The sequence below is a fragment of the Pleurodeles waltl genome, chromosome 2_1 (genome assembly GCF_031143425.1).
Source record: "Pleurodeles waltl isolate 20211129_DDA chromosome 2_1, aPleWal1.hap1.20221129, whole genome shotgun sequence".
NCBI classification, from domain to species: Eukaryota; Metazoa; Chordata; class Amphibia; order Caudata; family Salamandridae; genus Pleurodeles; species Pleurodeles waltl.
Genome location: NC_090438.1, coordinates 391789690 through 391809185, shown reverse-complemented (window position 1 = coordinate 391809185; position 19496 = coordinate 391789690). Strand labels below are relative to the sequence as shown.

At 45.0% G+C, this 19496-nt stretch overlaps 1 protein-coding gene across 5 annotated transcripts in view; it reads right to left on the bottom strand.

The window, feature by feature from the left end:
* Nucleotides 1–1409: 1409 nt before the first annotated feature.
* PCDH19 (protocadherin 19) overlaps nt 1410–19496 on the bottom strand; it is a 211627-nt gene continuing 193540 nt past the window's right edge. For 3 of the 5 annotated variants that reach the window (XM_069213065.1, XM_069213074.1, XM_069213045.1), the window contains one exon: nt 1410–5689. In XM_069213065.1, coding sequence (XP_069069166.1) covers nt 5103–5689 — 587 coding nt within the window. In that variant the 3' untranslated portion in view covers nt 1410–5102. The remainder of the gene's footprint in view (nt 5690–19496) is intronic. The other 2 variants (XM_069213055.1, XM_069213083.1) reach the window with 2 other exon arrangements.

Sequence of the window (19496 nt, the reverse complement as noted above, 5' to 3'; positions counted from 1 at the left end):
GACATGAGCTGCTGAAATGCAGGTGCATGAGGCCAACTCCATTTCAATTAAACAGGTATGTATCCTTCATCAACTGAACATCAGCTGATGCTAGAAAGAGATGCGCGTGATGAGTCATTTCAATGGTATCCACAGTATCCCTCAATAAAGTCACGGTTTCAAGAAGAAGGGCTGACACCCTGACCTCAAAAGCCGGATTTTTTTTTTCTTACAACACAGTCATCACTGTACTTTCACAAAGCCTTACTAATTTGTTTCAAGCTTTGCCTTAATTTGACTGGCTTCATTAAACAAAAGCTGCTTGTGTCTGGCTCCCATATGATGTGTTCCACGATAGATTAACTATTGTCATGTTGTAAACTCACGCAGAAAAGGCGACAATGATGACATCAAAACGCTCCCTTCACAATGTTACAGCTTTATTATATATAACTCCACTTGCACTTGTTATTTTCCTTCCAGTGCAGTGGGGAAGTACTCTCCAGGGGTATCGGTGGACAGGGATTATGAGACCTTCATTTTCCTGTGATTTTGAGGAAGTTTTTCAGACCAGATTTTCTAAAATTGATTTGATCTAAAAAGGACGATTGGAATTTGACACATCGTTAGAAAACATTTGAGTGCTTGGGTGCACTCACTGTGGCAGGTGATGTTGTGGTTTGGATTTATTTGCCAATGGATATGAGTGATTGATTCACAAGCAGATTAAAAATGGGAATCATTTCAGGATATCTGAATTGGGCAGTGAAAAGGCAGATTGTAAGGAAGCCACCAGCTTAACAGAATCTTACTGAGTCTTGAACTACAGGCCTCACCATCTCTTTCTTAATTTGACTTGTAATTTTTCTCGCACTTGCAGTGGTCATTGATTGTCACCACTATTTGATCCTACATAACCATCAATATAATTCACTTTTTGTGCAAATATAATAAGGTGCTCAGAAATTCCTGTGCCTTCTTTGTTGATTGAAAAATGTCCCAAATCATTTCAGAAACTACCATCATCAATCACTGTCCTGCCTCGGTCTCTAAGAAAGCCTTTGTGTGTTTGGAAGGGTTATCTGTTCTGGATCATGCACCAAATGTAGTTATTTGGCATAATTTGTTTTAAGTAAAAACCTGTGGTTTGCCGGTTTCATGGTCACTCTATTTTTAGGGGTTGCATTTAGTGTCGGACTGTTTTTTTTTTAATTCACTCAAGCTATCTACGAGCCACCTGTTAGTTCTGCTTTTTTATTGTCCCTTTAGAACGACTTCACTGTCGTTTATCATACAGTCATTTGCTGCACATTTATTCACTACTAGCTAAATGCGCCTTTAATCCTGATTGGCTTGAACTGGTTTGAGGTCTTTGTCAAAAGCGGTGCTAAGGGTACATTTAAATGCTTTTATTTTTTTTTACTTTTCTTGATTTAAAAAAATGAAGTGCGGTTACTGACAGAATATTATCTTGATGTTGAATGAAACCTACAAGAATTCTGCTGTGTCAGGGCCTCAAATTTAGCAGCGATTGTGTAGAATACTAACTGGGAGTACAAACATTTGTGAAAATACTATGTTCCACAAGCATACTATCCTAAGGAAATCACTGGAAGTGAATCGAACATTACATCATCTGTACACATTATTATTCTTATAAAACAACTTCAAAACTATAACCCTAACTTGAAGGACATCTGTGCTGGATCTTCATTTTAAGACCACATCACTGGACTGGAACAGCTCTTATCAGTATGCTGATAGTGGGTTGATGTAACTCTTAGACTATTTCTCGGTCTTCACATCAAAGGCACGTTAAGTTCATTAGCAAAGAAGAGGGTTCCTATGAATATACTGCAAAATATATGAGACTTATTTTACTCAACTTAACAGGAAGACAAGAAAAAAAGGATATGTCCATTGGGCCTATAACAATGGGTGTTGTTGTAAGGGGAGAAATCTATGTGACTCTGCAGACATCACCACATCACATCAATCGTATATGAGGGCTGTCATTACTGTCTACTGAAATTCTAGTGAACTATCATTTTTAAAAGTTGGAGGAAATTAAAGTTGATAAAGGTGTAATTTTGCTTTGCATTGTTAGCAATGGCACTACGGGGAACAGGGAACAAACTAAAAAACCAAGGCCCATATTTATACTTTTTTAGCGCCGCATTTGCGCTTTTTGACACAAAAACGGCGCAAATTTACAAAATACAATTGTATTTTGCAAGTTTGTGCCGCTTTTGCGTCAAAAATGATGCAAATGTGGCGCTAAAAAAAGTATAAATATGGGCCCAAGGATCTAAAACGAAGCAAATCAGTCACAATGTGAACTGTTGACATTAACCCCGAAAAGGAAGTCATTGAATCAGTGTTGCTGTCTAAATTCATTCACCATTCAATATGGTGACAATAAATAGAAGCCAGATGCAGTAAATGTGTATATTCACTACACTCACTTAGACTCAGCATGAGCCAAAATGTCAACTAAAGTAGACTTAATGTTTTACATCAAAAATAAAGTTCTTCATCTTTACATTGCCTTTTAATATCCTTCATGAAACCATTAACCGGATGTGCTCTGTAGGTACAGATGTCACCTAGACATAGCTGAGCCCATTATGATCACACCTCATCCAGTTACAAAAATATAAGAACTAATTAAGCAAAATCTTTATGAAAAAGAATCCAAGAAAGGACCTAAACGGATGCTACATAACAACGCAAAGAGTGTCAATCATCGGAGATAAGGCATTTGAGGACAGCCTTCTTGTAAGTGGTGTGGCTTCCCAGAGTCAATGGCAGGGTAAGGTCAGTAGATGTGCTGTATTTTCTGAATGTAAACTCATCAAGGCTATTCTTCTGTGGTACATAACAAGCTGGGGATGATTTAGTAGTATCCGAGGCGAATAATTGAAACTGGGGCAGCACACGCGAAAACGTTTCCAATTCCTTGTATTATCCACATGGCAATCTGCGCTAAGTGGTGCATGCCCCAAAACAAACGAGACTCAATGTGAATCTACTGTGGCGAAGGAAAAAGGGGAGTAGCTGCAAGCAGGTCCATTTTAAACCCCAGATGTTAAAACACTAACATAATAATTATCAACACTTCTAATTAACTTTATTTCTCTTGCTTTAGTTACCTCTATCATGTTTAAATTGTGGCTTTTTATCCGAGTTATCGAAGCAATTTTAAAATATGAATTTTAAAATAACATAAAGAGTACACTCCCTCTCTACAACACAGCTCCATCATTAAACTAATTATTTCCATAAAATGTTGTCGTTTTTAAGCTGTGTTTATAAGACAGGCGCATCAAGATGAACAAAGGGCAAAGTGGAAAAGAGGTGAATAGAGCAGAGTAATAGAAATGAAAAGGGAAATAAAATAAAATAAAGTTAGGAAGTGAATAAGGGAAAGAAAGAGAGTAGAGTTGAGGGGCAGACAAACGAAGGGAGAGTGGAACTTCAGAAATAAAGAGAGTGGCAAGGGACTAAAGGAGAGTAGAACTTAGGAAATAACGAGTGAGGCAAGGAGAGGAGAGTAAAAAAGAGGAAGGGATTAAAAGGGGTAAGGGAGAGGAGAGGACTTATGAGACGACTTTCTATAGGAAATGGTCTTGTTCTGTGTAGCAACTGAGGATGATCTCAGAGAAGAGGTCTTTAAGAACCTTCAAAAATATTTCTTAGCTAGAAAGTAACAGAATTTTAAGATACCTAAAGGACTGGCCAATAATATTTGATCTTACTCTAATGAACCATGCAAAAGATTACCCATTTTCTCTGCCTGCTGCTACTTAAGAAGTCAAACAAAATATGTTTTGCTCTTCATTTTGCAAACTTAGTGCAGATGAACCACATATAGAGCAGATTGTGGCTTTGCTTACTTTACTATTGTCATGTATTAAGGTTTTCTCCTAAAATGTATTCATAACTTACACAGTCCAGCTAGCAGCTAAACAGATCTTCTAAATATTTTCCCATAAGATAAATATAATCTAATTGTGTTTGACCCAAGCATAGCTTGTGCTTCAATAGAGCTCTAGTGGTGAATGCCTTTGACCATTTTAGCTTTTACCCCTGTTTGTAATAGGAAACTTTAAGAAAGTGTGTTCTGAGGTCCAGCCTAAGCCCATCCATTGCCAATGACTTCCTTATTATCTCAATGCAAGGGAAATCAAAGGTGATGGGACATGATCTAAATCTAGTGCATTCCAGAAATTTGAATCCCCATATAACTCTAGAAATTCTACCTTGTTCAGTAGCTTCTCCTTTCTACAGCAGCGACAAAATGCATCACTACAACATCTTAAAAAGGGACACTGTACACTTTACATGGCTGTTTCTTGGTGGAGACAGATCTAAGGAGAAGATGTATGGTGATGGGTTGGCGTTCTTCAGTAGTCAGCAGTTGGAACCGTCTCTTACCGCACATTTCAGAGCCACGTTTCAGTGAGTACTGCTGTTTATTTCTTTACCTTTTTAAGTTACTGAAATCCTTTTGCCATCACAAAACAAATTTGCGATATCAAATACAGGAATAGTACAGATAGCATATAACAGCAAAAGGGCCGTTTATGCAGGGGTGCCCAAAGCAAAATAGCAATCTGGAATGGACCAAAATAGCAGATTGAACAATGTGTTGGGCTATGTTTTACCTCAAAATCTCTTTTACAGCACATTTTACATGGCCATTCATTGCCTACACTACAAAAATGTTAGCAAGTAAATTGTTAAAGATGCCTGGATACAGGCTTATTTCTTACTTAATTCTTTACAAATAATGGTAATTTATATTATAATTTTGATATATAAAAATATAGAAATTCAAAATACTTAATACGTAATACTTCGTACAACCCATGGTAATAATATTTTTGTCTGTTTTAGTGCGCAGGAAAAAAATAACAAAATCCAGCTAATTTGCTCTGACGGAACACCCCGGCCATCTTTTGAAACAAGAGGGATTGTCACAAAACGACAGTTTCATTTATAAACAATACATTGAAGGAAAGCTTTAAATACAGCAAGTTGTGAACCATTGTAAGCAATTAAAAACAGTATGTATTGTATTCTGAGTCACTCGTCCTTTTTACTCTAAGCTGGCAGGGTGCTTAAAGGACAATGTCTTTTAGTCTCTTCACTCCTGGCGAGTCCTTTTCTCGACATTCTTGCAGAAGTGGATTAATTTCATGCATAATATTTTCACTGTCCGCCCCCCTGGGCTCCGCCTCTGAGGGCCGAGAAGGACCATTGTTTACTAACTTCTCTCCCTCTCGGCTCCCTGCACAGTGCATGATGCTGTAGGACACCGAGGGCTTGGTAGGCAGGGCGTTCTTTAAGCGAAGGGGGGATGTCACCGGACTCACGGCTTCACAACCGTTTCCTGCTTCACGGATGGCACCATTCAACTTGGGGCTGCAGATGGGCAGATCTACTGTCCTCTTGCCTTTCAAGGTGGCCCTGTCATCGATGACATGATCACCCCCATCTTTGCCAAATGTTGCAAAAGTTCTTTTTGTGCCACAGTCTTCATAAGGTTCTGTATCCACAGTGGTAGCTTCTATGGAGAGTGCAATTACATTTCTCCCATGCTCAGGGGACTTGGCGCGGCTTGGTATGGGGATTCTGGGCATCCAACATCTGTCTGAGTGACCCAAAATCCGACATTCTTCCCTGCAATGAAATCCTTCTCCTTGATCTGTGTAAAAATAAAAATAGCTAGTTAATACACCCTGATGTGATAAATACACTTATTTTTACAACGTTTTCAATGCAGTCACAATCCCTTTCCCTTTTGCTGCGAGGCCTGGTTATCTATTGTGTTTGTAGACCATATTTTGATGTTACCATTACACAGTCAATGCAGTGATGCCAGAGCATAGAGCAGAAAATGTAATGGAAGGGTTTGAGAACATTTCATACGTATGTGGTACTGCATGTATGACTTTGAGCACAACTGCAGGACACGTGCATGTATCAGACTTAGCTAATATGGCCTCACTATACACATTGGATCTGATCATCTCAAGCCCGAACCCTTTTTGTGATATACCGTTTGATGCACAGATGAACTGTAAACAGAAGTATTCACGGATATTCACATTTTTGATGCAGCTAAATGGACAGTTTGTGTTTCGTGTAGCAGTGGGCATTAGACGTCGGAGCTTCAGTGGCACTAATAAGCCTTCTTTGAGAGATGCTGAGCCATGCACTCACATGTTTCAAGATAATATTTGATCAATCAGATACTCTCCCTTAAGGTGAGAACGTGAGCTATATTTCGAAAGCTAGATATATTAACGTTGGTCATGGCTTGTGGTAGAATCGTTCTTCAAGGTGTGAAAAGGTGCCCCTAGGCAAGCTTGAATGAAACACTCTATGTTCGTAGGGATTTTAGGTGATCATGTGCTAATTTCATATGAGGGAATCGATGCGATTTTGCCAAGTGAACTCTCCCATTACAAATGTGACCATACTACCTGAAAACTAGGCTATTAAGAAGTTAGTAGTATAATTAAAGTGAATTGAGTTACAAAACAATATATTTTATTGAAGAATACGATTAAAATCAATGTTTTAAGCATTTATATGGAGTTTTATGTATGAGTGGTTTGTTGCGCAAAAAACACTTGTATTAGGCAAAAAAAACTGAATTACAAATCTAAGCCTCACAATACTTCCATGGGGCGGGCACCCCTGATAATGACAGTAAGGTTTGGGAATACAGCCATAGGCTTCTTTGGCATAAGCTTGACAGAACCTTTTAAATCTATTTGTCAAATAAGAACATATATATATTTTCTACAAACTGGCCAATGGATTGCTTCACTGAGAAAACGACTGGTCGCCCCAGGGTTTGGGAAATTTATCATTTTACGCACTCCTTTGATGTCACCTAAACTCTCATGACATACTCTAAGAGCAAAGAATAGATAGAAAAGGAGTGGCCTGTTTTAATAAAAAGACAATGCCTATTCCACCTCAGGGACAGAAGTTCAATTTAAAGTTCGTTAACATTATAACGATGTTTATTTTTTGAGGCTCTCACAGAAAAATATAAAACCGCTTAATAGTAAAATATTAAGTGTCATATATTTTATTCAAGAGAAAAATATTTTTACTAAAACAATAACTCATTAATAAAACAACAGATATTTGTCTTAGATATCTGCATAATATGAATAGACGTGTTCTCTCTTGTTTCACTCCACTTTGTTCTACAGAGACTCGTATTCTAATGCTAATGTTCACCCTGCAAAAATGGGGCCTGCACAATTTGCAAAATGTTTACAGTTGAAAAATTGAACGCAATGACAGATGTAAACCATGAGCAGTGCTCTACTTGGCACATTCAAAATATAACTAATATTTGCTGATTCGAGTCCATGCTTATTAAGCACTTATTTTAAAACCAGGGGGCTTACTTACAAGGCCTTTTTGCACAGCTGTAGCGTAATTATTCTCGATGCTGCTGCAGCGCAAAAACAACTCCTAATCTAAAGACCCCAATGGGTCAGTTTCTTGTAAATGAGGCCCCACGTTTCTTGCATTCTCACTCAGTGTTACAGGTTGCAAAATGTTGTCCACTAAACAAAAAGATATTCTAACAGGCCTTGCAGGACCTCTCAAAGGGTTGCCAAATTGATTTCAGAATTCCCAAACTCCATCTCCTGAGACTAATACTTTATGGGAAGCAACTTATCAAAAAATATTTCAAAGCACTGGAGGTGAATGAAATGTTGTGTGTAATAAAATGTTTTGCACAAGTAAGGGATTATATGAATATTATTTGCTTGAGAAGTCCATTGAGCCTACACATTGGCACGGGCTACCTCTCAATATGAAACCACTTCACTGCACACACAGATGTCTAGTAAAGTGCCTTTGTGTGACAGCTGGGCTCATCAAACCAACAAACAGTAGACTCCAAGTACTAATAATGAAAATAGATAATTCCAGTATTATCTAGCCCTTGTTGGCCTCTTAATTCAAGAGGCATATCACTTTGCAAAAGGCGCCAACATGCTCTTGATTAATGGCCACGTCTCTCCGGATATCTCAGCAAGCTACCAAAGAAAATTAAAGTTTTCCTAGTCAGTGTTCGATCTCACATTTGTCTGGCAATTATTTTAATCACTGGGTGTTGATTAAGATAATTACTTCATCTGAGACAGACCATCTCCCATAAAAATTAAACCTTATATTTGAATTCGTATGAGTGAAAGGTCTTCCTGACTCTCTTTTTATAGAAGACTAGAAAGAAATAACTTTCTTTCAAATTCAAGCTGTCAAATTTCTAATAAGTTGCCTCATTTCATATTTGAAATGGATTGCTCTATCTCGAACCTTAAAAGTGATTGCGACCTACCCAGTGACTTGAGAGAATTTACTGAACTGATCACATGTCAGCATTATTGACGCTAGAAAGCCTCCTTCTTTCAAGAGTCACCAAAATACCGGATAGAATAGCAGAGATACCCCCCTCCAATATCACATTGTATACTCCTTGATTCATAAATGTCACAGTTATGGAACAAATATCACTTGTTGTGCAGCATTCATGGTCTGCCTATCTATGCAACTTATAAAACATTATGAAAAACTTTAATACAAAGCAATTTTGAGTGCCACTTCTGGCTGTTATCATGGACTGCCCTGGTTATTTTTAGCGCTCTTTTTTCGAAGACATTTGTGAAACCTCATCCCAGATCATCAAACATTCTGCACATTTGACCAACTTCTCTCATGTGATAGAGTCTCTTACCTGTATCATGATTACATTACTCTTTGAGAACAAAAAGAGCACTGCTGCGCCTTCTGTTCATGTACTAAATATTAGTTAGAACACCACTCTCCATATCACATAATCAGGGTGGATGGCTCACTGGTATGCACGGCATGATAATATTTTACATGCACTTCCCTAGTGCTACAAGATGGACACTAACAATTGTGATATTTGGCCTCATCAGCCATAGCAACACCCATCCATTATGTGCACTGGGAGCTTCTCCCTTGTTTTGTTATGAGGAGGCTTTGGGACCACCAGGAGGCAGGGAGAACCCAGTAGTGGCATCCTCCTCGAGAACCCCTTTAGGCACCCATGCATGTAATGAAGGAGGGCATTTCAAGCACGGAATCAGAAAAACACATCCAATATTGTTGCTTTTTTGCCTGACTCTTGGCCTGGTGAGGACACAAAAGAGGGCATGTGTCAGTGCCCCTCCCACCCCACGGAGTCTTCGCTTTGCAGACTGTAAATAGAATCACAAAAATATGCCCAATTGGCAGTGAACTGTGTTGCAATAGGTTTCCTGGACCAAAAATTGGAAGCACCTACCACAAGGTGAATTCTGTAATTGAAATATGTGCTAGGCACCCAGAGAAGATACATTGGGGCTTATTTACAAGCTCCTAGTGCCACCAGAGTGTCACTTTTAGCAATGCTCCGGTGCCACTGTGCCACTGTGCCAATTTTCTTATTTACAAGGTGGCGTTAAGCCACTTTGCGTGGCTTAACAACGCCTTGTGAATATGGGTTCCTGACACAGTTTTCTGCGGCAGACGGGCGTGCAATGGGTGATACTGAGGGCGCTACACTGCAAAACCCTTTGCTTTTTGATGCTGCCCCAGATTTATGAGGATTTGTGAACCTGAGGCAACACCAAAAATGAATGCCACCCCAGGAGTGGCGTTAGCATGGGGCTACGAGGAGAAATACTTTTATTTCTCCTTGATTTTGCTTTTGCTGTGTCTGCTGCATTCTGCAGCAGACATAGGAAGAGCAAAATGCACATAAACAATCATTAAATAATGATGATTTGCGACTTCTATGTCTGCTGCATTGTGCAGCACACATAGGACTAGCTAATCACCATTATTGATTGTTTATGTGCAGGAAAGGACACCTTCCTGCACATATATAATCATTTTCCTGCAATGCAGGCACCCTTGCACTATGGTACAAGGGTGCCTATGTTGGTGCTAGGCAGCTAATTTTAGTGCCAGCGCTAGGAGAATCACTGGGGTGCACCATATTTTTGTAAATACGGTGTATCCCCGCATTTCTAAAGTGACACAGCATGGCTCTGCCAATTTTGGCACTGCACAGCGCTGTGCAACTTTCTTGTAAATTAGCCCCATTGTTGGGATTCGAAAATGTATATCCATTTGTTTGTGGGTTTCAGTAAGGCATCAGCCACTGACTAAATGCGTACTGTTGTAGGAATGTAGACAACAGCAAAATATACTGAATAATGGTCTCCATTGGTGATAATTTGAAAGTTTATTAGTTCCAAATGATTTGATCACATGTGGTCCGACTCACTTAGTAAATTTCATCTACAAAAGAGAATCAACCCCAGGAAAGGCAGATGTCCAGCAGACATTTTATTTTGCAGGGAACATGTTAGCTTGTCTGTTCTTCTACATAACAGCCAGATAAAAGTGCTTTTATGTCTTCACATATAGCGCATTTGCCTTGTTCTTCACAAAGAGTCTAAGAAAAATAGACCCAGCATGTGCTTTGCATCTTGTTGCGCACCAGAGCTCAAACTCCTTACCCAATTGTGCGTGTAACCTTAGCTTTCGGATAGATTTGCATGCGTCATAGAACAGCATGAGGAGAGCAGCTGATAAAAATTCATCACAGCGCATAATGCTGCAAAATTGGAGCCTCATATGCGAGCACAGCATCAGTGAAGTAACACCTACTTTTGACTAAGCATATTCAGTACCAATCAATTTCAAACATTTGCCCTGAATGCTGTATCTTTTATTGAGGTTCAACACCAAGTACCATTTCAGAGAGATGGCAGGCACAGTGAGCGGTCTCTGCAACAAGGATGGGTTCCAGCTGCGCGGCTTCCAATGTGCTCTCGGAACAATGCAATCAGCTCATTGTGCGTCGGGATCTGTGTCCGAGTGCTGTGGCTCAGAATCATTTCTGCTGCACGAACAGGAGTATCGCATTGCCAGCACAGGATTCCCAGGGCGCCGCTGGAAACACACACTAAAGTAAATGGGTGCTGCAGTCATCTCGTTTGAAATGCCAGTCAGTGAACAAACGCTTCTCTTCATTTTTTATTATTTCCAGATTCGAGAGCAAGTACAATAGCATGCATGAGGTGCGGTGGAAAATAAATTGACAAACAGCTACAAATTGTATGGTGCAAGCTCTCTAATGATAATAATGTGAATATATTTTAACAATATTAGCCTAGCGTGACTGGCCACCCTAGTGAATATCATCTGGTGTAAACTACCTCTGCAGACCCCTTGAAGAAGGTGAGATCACTCACTGACAGCATTGTCATTGACAAGTGCCGCCCCTTTCCTGCCTTACCACGTTAAAGGAATAATTAAGGTTTGGAAAGGGAACTTCTTCCTTTTGTCCTACTGTCACCAAGTTCATGCAAAAGAATCCAGCCCTCTTACCACCAACATATTTCTCTTCTAGTGAGATTGCACTCAGTCGTGAAGTTGGTAAAAAGCAACACATCCTATCTGTGTATGCGCATTGGCTGGTGCTTTGACTTCAAGTATCTGGAGAGCCTGCATTGGTGAATAGTAGAAGCCTCTTTGTCTTCTATGACACCAGCGATACATAACTTAGCAATTCCTCCTCTGATCCCCATTCTCAGTGATCTAGCAATCAGTATCATATGGTACCTCCCACCTGCTTATCTACATTTAAATAAGAAACATTTCCTGCCCACACTAGTGAGAGGATTGAAAACTAGTAGTAAAGATAAACAGACACTTACCACCCTTAACTCAGCAGCAAAAGCCTTTGTTTGAGGTCTGGCTTAAGAGTTTGCTGTCACCAGAGCTCATGTGAGTGCAACACGTCAGAGCAATATAGAACATATGACATAAGGGCTGTAATTCAAACCCCTGGAGTCCCTTGTCTGAAAGAGTTTCTACCAGACCTTTGCTCAATATTCTATTATGTTTTGTGCTTCTCTGATATTTACAATGCCATACAGTAGTCCATCCCAGGCATTGAGCTTTTAGAGGGCAATGTTAATGAGTGAGACACAGCCAAGTTTTCATTATATTTATAACATGAGGAGTGAGGTGACTTTTCACTAGTGTTGGCTCTCCCTTCTATGCCTGGTCACCTGCCCCATCCAGCCATGCCCAGCTTAACAGGTCAGAACCCAGAGGTGAAAAATATGCAGACAAACCCAGGAGATTGAGGAAGGTACCGTCTGTAAATCAGGTTCTATTCACAGTGATTGAGTAAATGTAAACTTCACACTCGTATAGTGCACTACTCACCTGTTAGGGTCTCAAGGTGCTATATGCATACTGCTGTGGAACCTGTCCTGGCTTTTCTCTGTGAGGCACCCACTCATGGGCAACCCCCAGAGTGAAGGCAGGCATCCAAGTGCTGTCATGGCTGTTGTGAAGATTAAGCAAGCTACTGCCCAGAGTGGGACCCATTAATTAGATTAGGCACTGAGGTGAGAATTATCTGGTCCAGGGGAATTGAGCCCAAGACCCACAGAGGTGGGAATTGAACACTGGTCCCAGGCTCAATCTCTGCACCAGGGTCTGCTGCTCAAACCATTGTGCCACACTTCTCTACCTGCCAACCATCCTCACACAGACAATAATCATCAGCACAATGTATGGCTGTGTATCTCTTAATTACTAGTCAACTTCAATAATCCCTAGTTAGAAGCATACCTTTGATGACAATGTGTTTATTTGTGAAACCCGTTCCCCAAAGCGCTCTTCAATGCAGGATGAATGTGCACCTCACCTTATCCAGACGTAGGTCATTTTTTAGTCACGTAAATGGCAACTAAGAAGGACTCAGAAGACTGTGTTTGGTTCTCTGAATGAGGAGCTCCTTTAATTGGTAACCTTTTATGTACACGGATCTATAATAATGCTCCAGTATCACGATTAGCCAAATTAGCCAGCTAACAGATTAACACGGGTCAGGACAAATGATCTGCTCAACCCCAAAAAGGATTTACATGTTCTAGTCTCCATCCATCCATACATCCATTCAGTTATTCCACCCAACTCAACCTAACTCATAATCAGTCTGGCCACATCCACATCTGTCCACCCATCCATCTCGTCTTAGAAGAGAAAACATTTTGCACAACCATATTGAGAAGTGGTGACAATGCCAAAGGAGTGCCACTGCAGAAAACAGGCTGTTATTTTATAGTGCAATCACCCAGTTATGGTAATTCCTAGGGAAGTAGCAAATAATGTGGCCATACAGTATGACTAAATGTCTCTTACTTTCAGTAGTCTCGTTATTAAAAAACAACCCTTAATTACACCTATGAGCTGCTTTTTATCTCACCCCATAAATAATGAACCCCAGAGTATAAATAGCACGTTTTTCTTGTAACCAGGCCTTAAAGTATATTGCCATCACGTTTCCTCTACTGTGAATAAGCCTCAAAACGATACTTTAAGAGAGGCATCGCATGTATCTTCCCTTTTACTCTTTTCCGAAGGAAAGGAGATGAGTATTAGAATGTAGCCCGTGTCCATCGGGCATATTTTGGTCTGAAAGCTGCGTTGTGGCGGAGCATGCGCGAGAATCTATCTGCTATTTGTTGTAGTATGGAATTTATATTTCTCTTTGCATGCACAATAAGGAACGCTGCCTACTCAAAATTCATGGCTCTTGTTAACATTTGCCCTGCAACAGAGAATTTATTTGGCTAACTATGTGTTAGAGGACGGTTCTGACCATCAGGACTGCCCTGATTTTTCGATTTTTGACCACCTGGTTTTTGACTGTTTACTGTGAGGAAGCCTCCTATGAGGTGACTCCCGCACAATAAACACATGGTAAAATGGACTGCACGTGTTTACCGCTGGTGTCGCCGTGCTAAGGAAAGGCTGCTCTGGCGCAGCAAGGCAGGAGGCCCCGGGCAGGTTACATGTGATCATGTGTGCGCATGGATGTGCACCCATGTGAGGGCTGTGAGAGGAGGATTCCTAGTGTGCAGCCCTAGAACTGCGCTTAGTTAGTCCTGGTGCAGGAGGAACTATGCAGAGTGGGTGGTGACCTGGAGTAGGTCTCATGAGAGGGGTGTATATATGTGAGGGAGAGTCAGTGTGCTTACTGTCTTTTCACTGTAGGGACACCCAGTTCAATGCCAATGTCAGGGTGCTTAAGGTATTTGTATTGGGAAATACTCCATTGAATGTCAATGGGAAAGGAGGGCCTAGGGAGCAACTCCAGTTCTCTGGGGTCCACCGAGACCAGAGTCACACCAAAGTACACTGTAACCTGTAAGAAAAGAATGATGCAGTAGGTTACAGGAGCATAGTTGTACAACTTATGGTTCATCCAGGGATGTCATATTTCTCTGCCTCAGCTCAGGATTAGGGCCAATTACTGCTCTGTCCAGTTGCTGGAGCAGGGCCTAGCATCAATCAGCCAGCTGTCATTCAGTGCCAGGAGTAGGCTGGAGAAGCCCTGCGAGGAATGTCAGGTAGGAGGGGCTGAGACTTTCAGAGCACATGTGGCAACTAACTCCTGGAGGATGCCATCTTGAGCTATCCCAGAAGACTGTGCAAGAAGGAGGGGATGGGAGCGAGGAAGTGATGTGGCACATCTGGATAGGCCAGAGGTGCAGACCTGCTGGACACTTCCGCCCCCACTTAAAAGGTCCTGCACAGGGGAGAGCTCTCTCTCTTGGCTGTGCTTCACTGCTGGACACTGGGACTGCAGACGGGCGTCATGGATAACTGGAAGGAAGAACCTCCTGTCTGCTCTTGGGGCAGGGACTCTGCCCCTGAAGGATCCCAGGCCAGTGAGGCGAATGCCAGGGCCAGGCAAGCTGGCCCCCTTACCCCCCCAGAGGACTAGTTGGGGGAAGGACTGGGCTAGCGCAAGGAGAGCGCGCAGCCCAGAAGGAAAAGAGGAAACCCAGAGGAAAGATTGGCGCAGGAGTCAGTGGAACTGGCTCCCTGAAGATCTGGGACCCTTCCAGGCCAGGAGGCCTAGGCAGAGTACTCCTGGTGGCAAGGGCTTGTCACCAGGAGCGGAACGACGCAAGAATGAAGAAAATCGGCCCTTGGGGGCCCGAGATATCACAGGACAAAGAATGGTGACCTTTGACCTTTGTGAAAGCAGCTACGAAGCGCGTGGAGCTCCGCAGCTGCTTGAGACTGTGCCCCCAGGGTGGGCCAGGGCCTGGGGGCTGCCCAGGAGAAAGAGGAGCAAGGGGGGTGCCGTCGCACTCCCCCTCGCAGAAGAGAAAGGGACCCCGGACCCCATCCCGGGGCCCGTGAAGCCTGGTCCCTTGGAGGTTTAAGAAGGGGGGGCGCCGTCGCGCACCCCCCTGCCACTGTGGACAGGGGACCCCAGACCCCATCCCGGGGCCCCCGGCGGCGAAGACAAGCCGGGGAGCGCCGTCGCGCTCCCCGTGAAGAAAGGGTGAATGGGGGGGGCGCCGTTGCGCACCCCCCAGCAGAAGGGAAGTCGGGGAGAGCCGTCGCGCTCCCCGTGAAAATGGTCCCCTGGGGCCCCGGACCACATCCCGGGGCCCCGAGAAGAGGCGGGAGTGGGGGTGCGCCGTCGCGCACCCCCAGCTGAAGAAAAGTCGGGGAGCGCCGTCGCGCTCCCCGTGAATAATGGCCAGAGGGGCCCCGGACCCCATCCCGGGGCCCCGCAAAGAAGAGGGCCTGGGGAGCGCCGTCGCGCTCCCCCCTATGAAGGAGAGGGGCCCCGGACCCCATCCCGGGGCCCCGAGAACAGGAGGACTCCGGGGAGCACCGTCGCGCTCCCCGTCGTGGAGAGGAGGGGCCCCGGACCCCATCCCGGGGCCCGACGACGCCAGGAGGAAGGGGGAGTGCCGCTGCACTCCCCCGGCGCGGCCCGAGCGGCCGCTTGCATCCCGAGTCTGCCCGCTGGAGCGGGCAGACTCCAAATCAGCTGGCCGGTTCCCGCGGCAGCACCCAGAGGTGCTGGCCGTGCAGGGAGCCGGCGGGGGCGGCCAGGGGTGGGCTCCCTGAGCCGCCCTCCCACGAGGGATCCTTGTTTTGGCACGGGGGTGTCCGGGTGGGACCGGCACCCCCGACATTAAATCAAAAGGAAAAGGGCAAAAAGAAAAGGAATCGCGGCTCTCCCCTCGCAGCGGGAGAGCCGCTCATCATTTATGCAGCCGCCCCAGCATGCTTTGCGGGGCAGGGGCTGCTTTTTGAGCCCTCAAAACGCCTGTGGTGGTCCCATTGAGATGGGGGCCACCACCAACGGAGAACTGGGAGACCGGGGGAGCTGCAGGAGCAGTGCAGCCTCCCCCCAACATCTGTTGGTGTCCCCACCCTAGGTAGGGTGGGACACCTGAGAGATAACCCCTCCAGGGTTGGATGGATATTTCAAGCACAAGCTTCAGTGAACTTTTGTTCCTGTGTGTGCAAGGGTGCCTACCATAGGTGTAGGTTGGTATGGTTCCATGTATTCTACTGTTATTTTATGTTTAAATAAAAGTAATTCAAAAGTAATCTTAAAGTAATCCTGATGGTTAGAATGCTAGAATTTGGTCTCTTATGTTCTCTGATTATGCTAATTTGAATAATGATACTGATAGTCACATCTTGGCAGGATGAAAGTATTTATTCACAAATATAGGTGTCATCATTGCACTGTACTGTTGAATACTGTCAGAATGTTCAAATGTCTCACAGGGGGGGCACTGGGATTGTTTTGCCATGTGGGTTGTTGGATTATTTTCTCCCTTAAGGAGATCTGAACGATTACATACTGTTGGTCCAGAGTGATTTCATCACTTTGTATATATTTGTAGATTGTTGCATAGTATTGAGTAGTGTGTGTGAATAATAAATGTACTTTTGCTTTATCAAAAGAAAAAGCACAGACTGGACATTCGTTTATTAAGAGTCAGAGTCAAGCGCTACAATGGGGTGTTTGGTTCCCAATGGCGGTCGTGTGCGGACTCGTTACTTGTGCAGGCCACACAACTAATGACCCACCTTCCAACATTTGGTGTTCAGCGGCAGGAAACATAGTATCCCATTCCAGTATGCATTCATGGCGCTTGATAAGTCCAGTTTTACCACACATTGCCTATGCAGTAATGAGCAAATATTAGAGCGTAAGGCTCTAAGAAGGGTTCAAACGTTTGGTCATGTGAACTAGAGGTATGAGAAGGGAAAGCCCTGTGCACACATATGTCAAGTGAGAAAATTAAAAGTAAGGGTTTTAACTGGGTTGTTAGGACTAGTTTGTTTGCACAAAGTGACAGGGTGCCGGGAGGAAGCTTTCCAAGAAATGTTCACAAAGTGTTGTAGGCCATAGGTTATCCTTTTGAACCCTTAACACTACACATACTGGACCCGCACGAGGGGGGGGTTTCTCTAAAGGTTTAGGGACAGCAACTGATACCCACATCACAGACTGGGATGGTAGGGTGGCCTGACTTCGTGGGATAGGAAGTGGTTAGGGGGGCCCCGGGAAATTCTTATGCTTGTTGAGGATAAGACCTGTTTCCAAAGGGAGGGGGCCCCAGCTAGTCAGTCTTCCTGAGGAAATTTTGTTTACCCGCCATTGGCGCAGGCTAAATCCACCGGAAGGGTGGAGGCGGAAGATTTCAAACCCACAGGTAGTGACACCCCCGAAGAGTTCCCAGAGGAGGGAACCCAGACAGGTGTTCTCATAGTGGTGGGAGGGCGCAAGGAAGTTGTGATTCCCTTGATCCCCCTAGGTTATCTGGTGGGGAGGGTGAGGGACCCCGGGGTGACCCGTGGTAATGGGAGGCCCCGAAGGAAGTGCGGTGTTAGCCCCTAGGTTCCCTAGGTGGGCTAAGTGACTAACCCTGAAGAGTCAGGGGGAGTCAGCAGTGGACCCTGAGGTGTCAGGGTAGGGTAGGAGACTACCCAAGGAAACGGAAGGATGTCATCCTGGAGTAAGGAGGGTTGAAACCTGAGGTGGTGGTTGGGGTGATGCCCAACCGCCTGACCAGTCAGGTAGGTCCTGTGGGGTCACGCCCCGGGACAAGGGAAGGGGGCAGGGAGCCACGTCTGTTAGGGGGCGTCTGAGCTGTCGATGAGTGACGGGCGGCAGAGTCCTTTACTTAACGGACCCCTGCGTGGTACACCGTTGGTGTCCCAGCCCCAGGGTGTGCCCTGGGGTCCCGTAAGGTGGCAAGGGCTGGGAAGGGTGTCCCCTCAGCCGGGTGCCACAGGCGGGTCCGCCTGCTGTGGTGCTGTTAGCTGTCCCCTGGAGCCAGGTGGGGCCTATCTTAAGTGAAGGGACCCTGTGCTCCTGTGCAGGGTGGCGCTAGCGAGCCAGGAATCTGGAGGGTTCCTGGGAGGTCTCCTGACTTGAGGCTGGGAGACGTGGGAGGGCCCAAGGAAGTGGGCCTGGGTGAAGCTGACCCAGGGCTCACGGGTCCTCCAAGGGTGCTCTAGGGGGTAGAGCTCATTCCTTAGAGACGGAGGGGGCATAGGCCCTGTTCTCACGGAGGAGAACAAGGGTAGGGTCTAGGTTCTCGGGTGGGTTCCATGCGGAGCTACCAAGAGGGGAGGAGGGACCTGGGGGTTGCCTGACGAGGTACCTACAGTGCTCCTCCTCCAATGCTACCCGTGCGGTAGTAAGGACGGACTGGTGACTTTTCTGGGAGCCAGACCCGGGCCAGTGGTGCTTCTCTGTGAGGGAGACGTACCAAGAAGTTCAGAGTGGGCTGTTCTTCCACGAGGGAAGGCAGTCGTCCCGAAAGGGTGGTGGCAGCAAAGACCCCAGCTGCATGCTGAGGGAGAGGGTCCGATGAGTCTGCATTTTTTCAGGATGCAGGGATCCCAAGGAAGGAGGGCACTGGGTGGACTCCAGAAGGGGGACCAGCCAGTGGCCCGTGGAGTAGGCTCTACACCTACTCAAGGTGGAGGCCGCAGTGCTGAGGCACTGTACCCTTGTCCAACGGAGAGAGGGGCGTAGTGTTGCGTGACCCCGGGCAAGGGTAGGCCTAGTGTTGCCCTGATCATGTAAGGTGATCTCATGGTTGGGCAAAGGAGGTGGTCCTAGTGGCCGATGACCAGCATCAAGTGTTAGAGGTCGCGGACAATTGGCGAGGAGGGTGTTTGGTCAGAACTCCTCGTCACTTGTTATCGCTGACCAGGTGAAGACTACCCACGTATGGTGGCTGCGTCTTCCCCGTAGGAATCAGCTGGGCGCGGCGTGTGTTAGAGGACGGTTCTGACCATCAGGACTGCTCTGATTTTTCGATTTTTGACCACCTGGTTTTTTACTGTTTACTGTGAGGAAGCCTCCTATGAGGTGACTCCCGCACAATAAACACATGGTAAAATGGACTGCACGTGTTTACCGCTGGTGTCGCCGTGCTAAGGAAAGGCTGCTGTGGCGCAGCAAGGCAGGAGGCCCCGGGCAGGTTACATGTGATCATGTGTGCGCATGGATGTGCACCCATGTGAGGGCTGTGAGAGGAGGATTCCTAGTGTGCGCAGCCCTAGAACTGCGCTTAGGTAGTCCTGGTGCAGGAGGA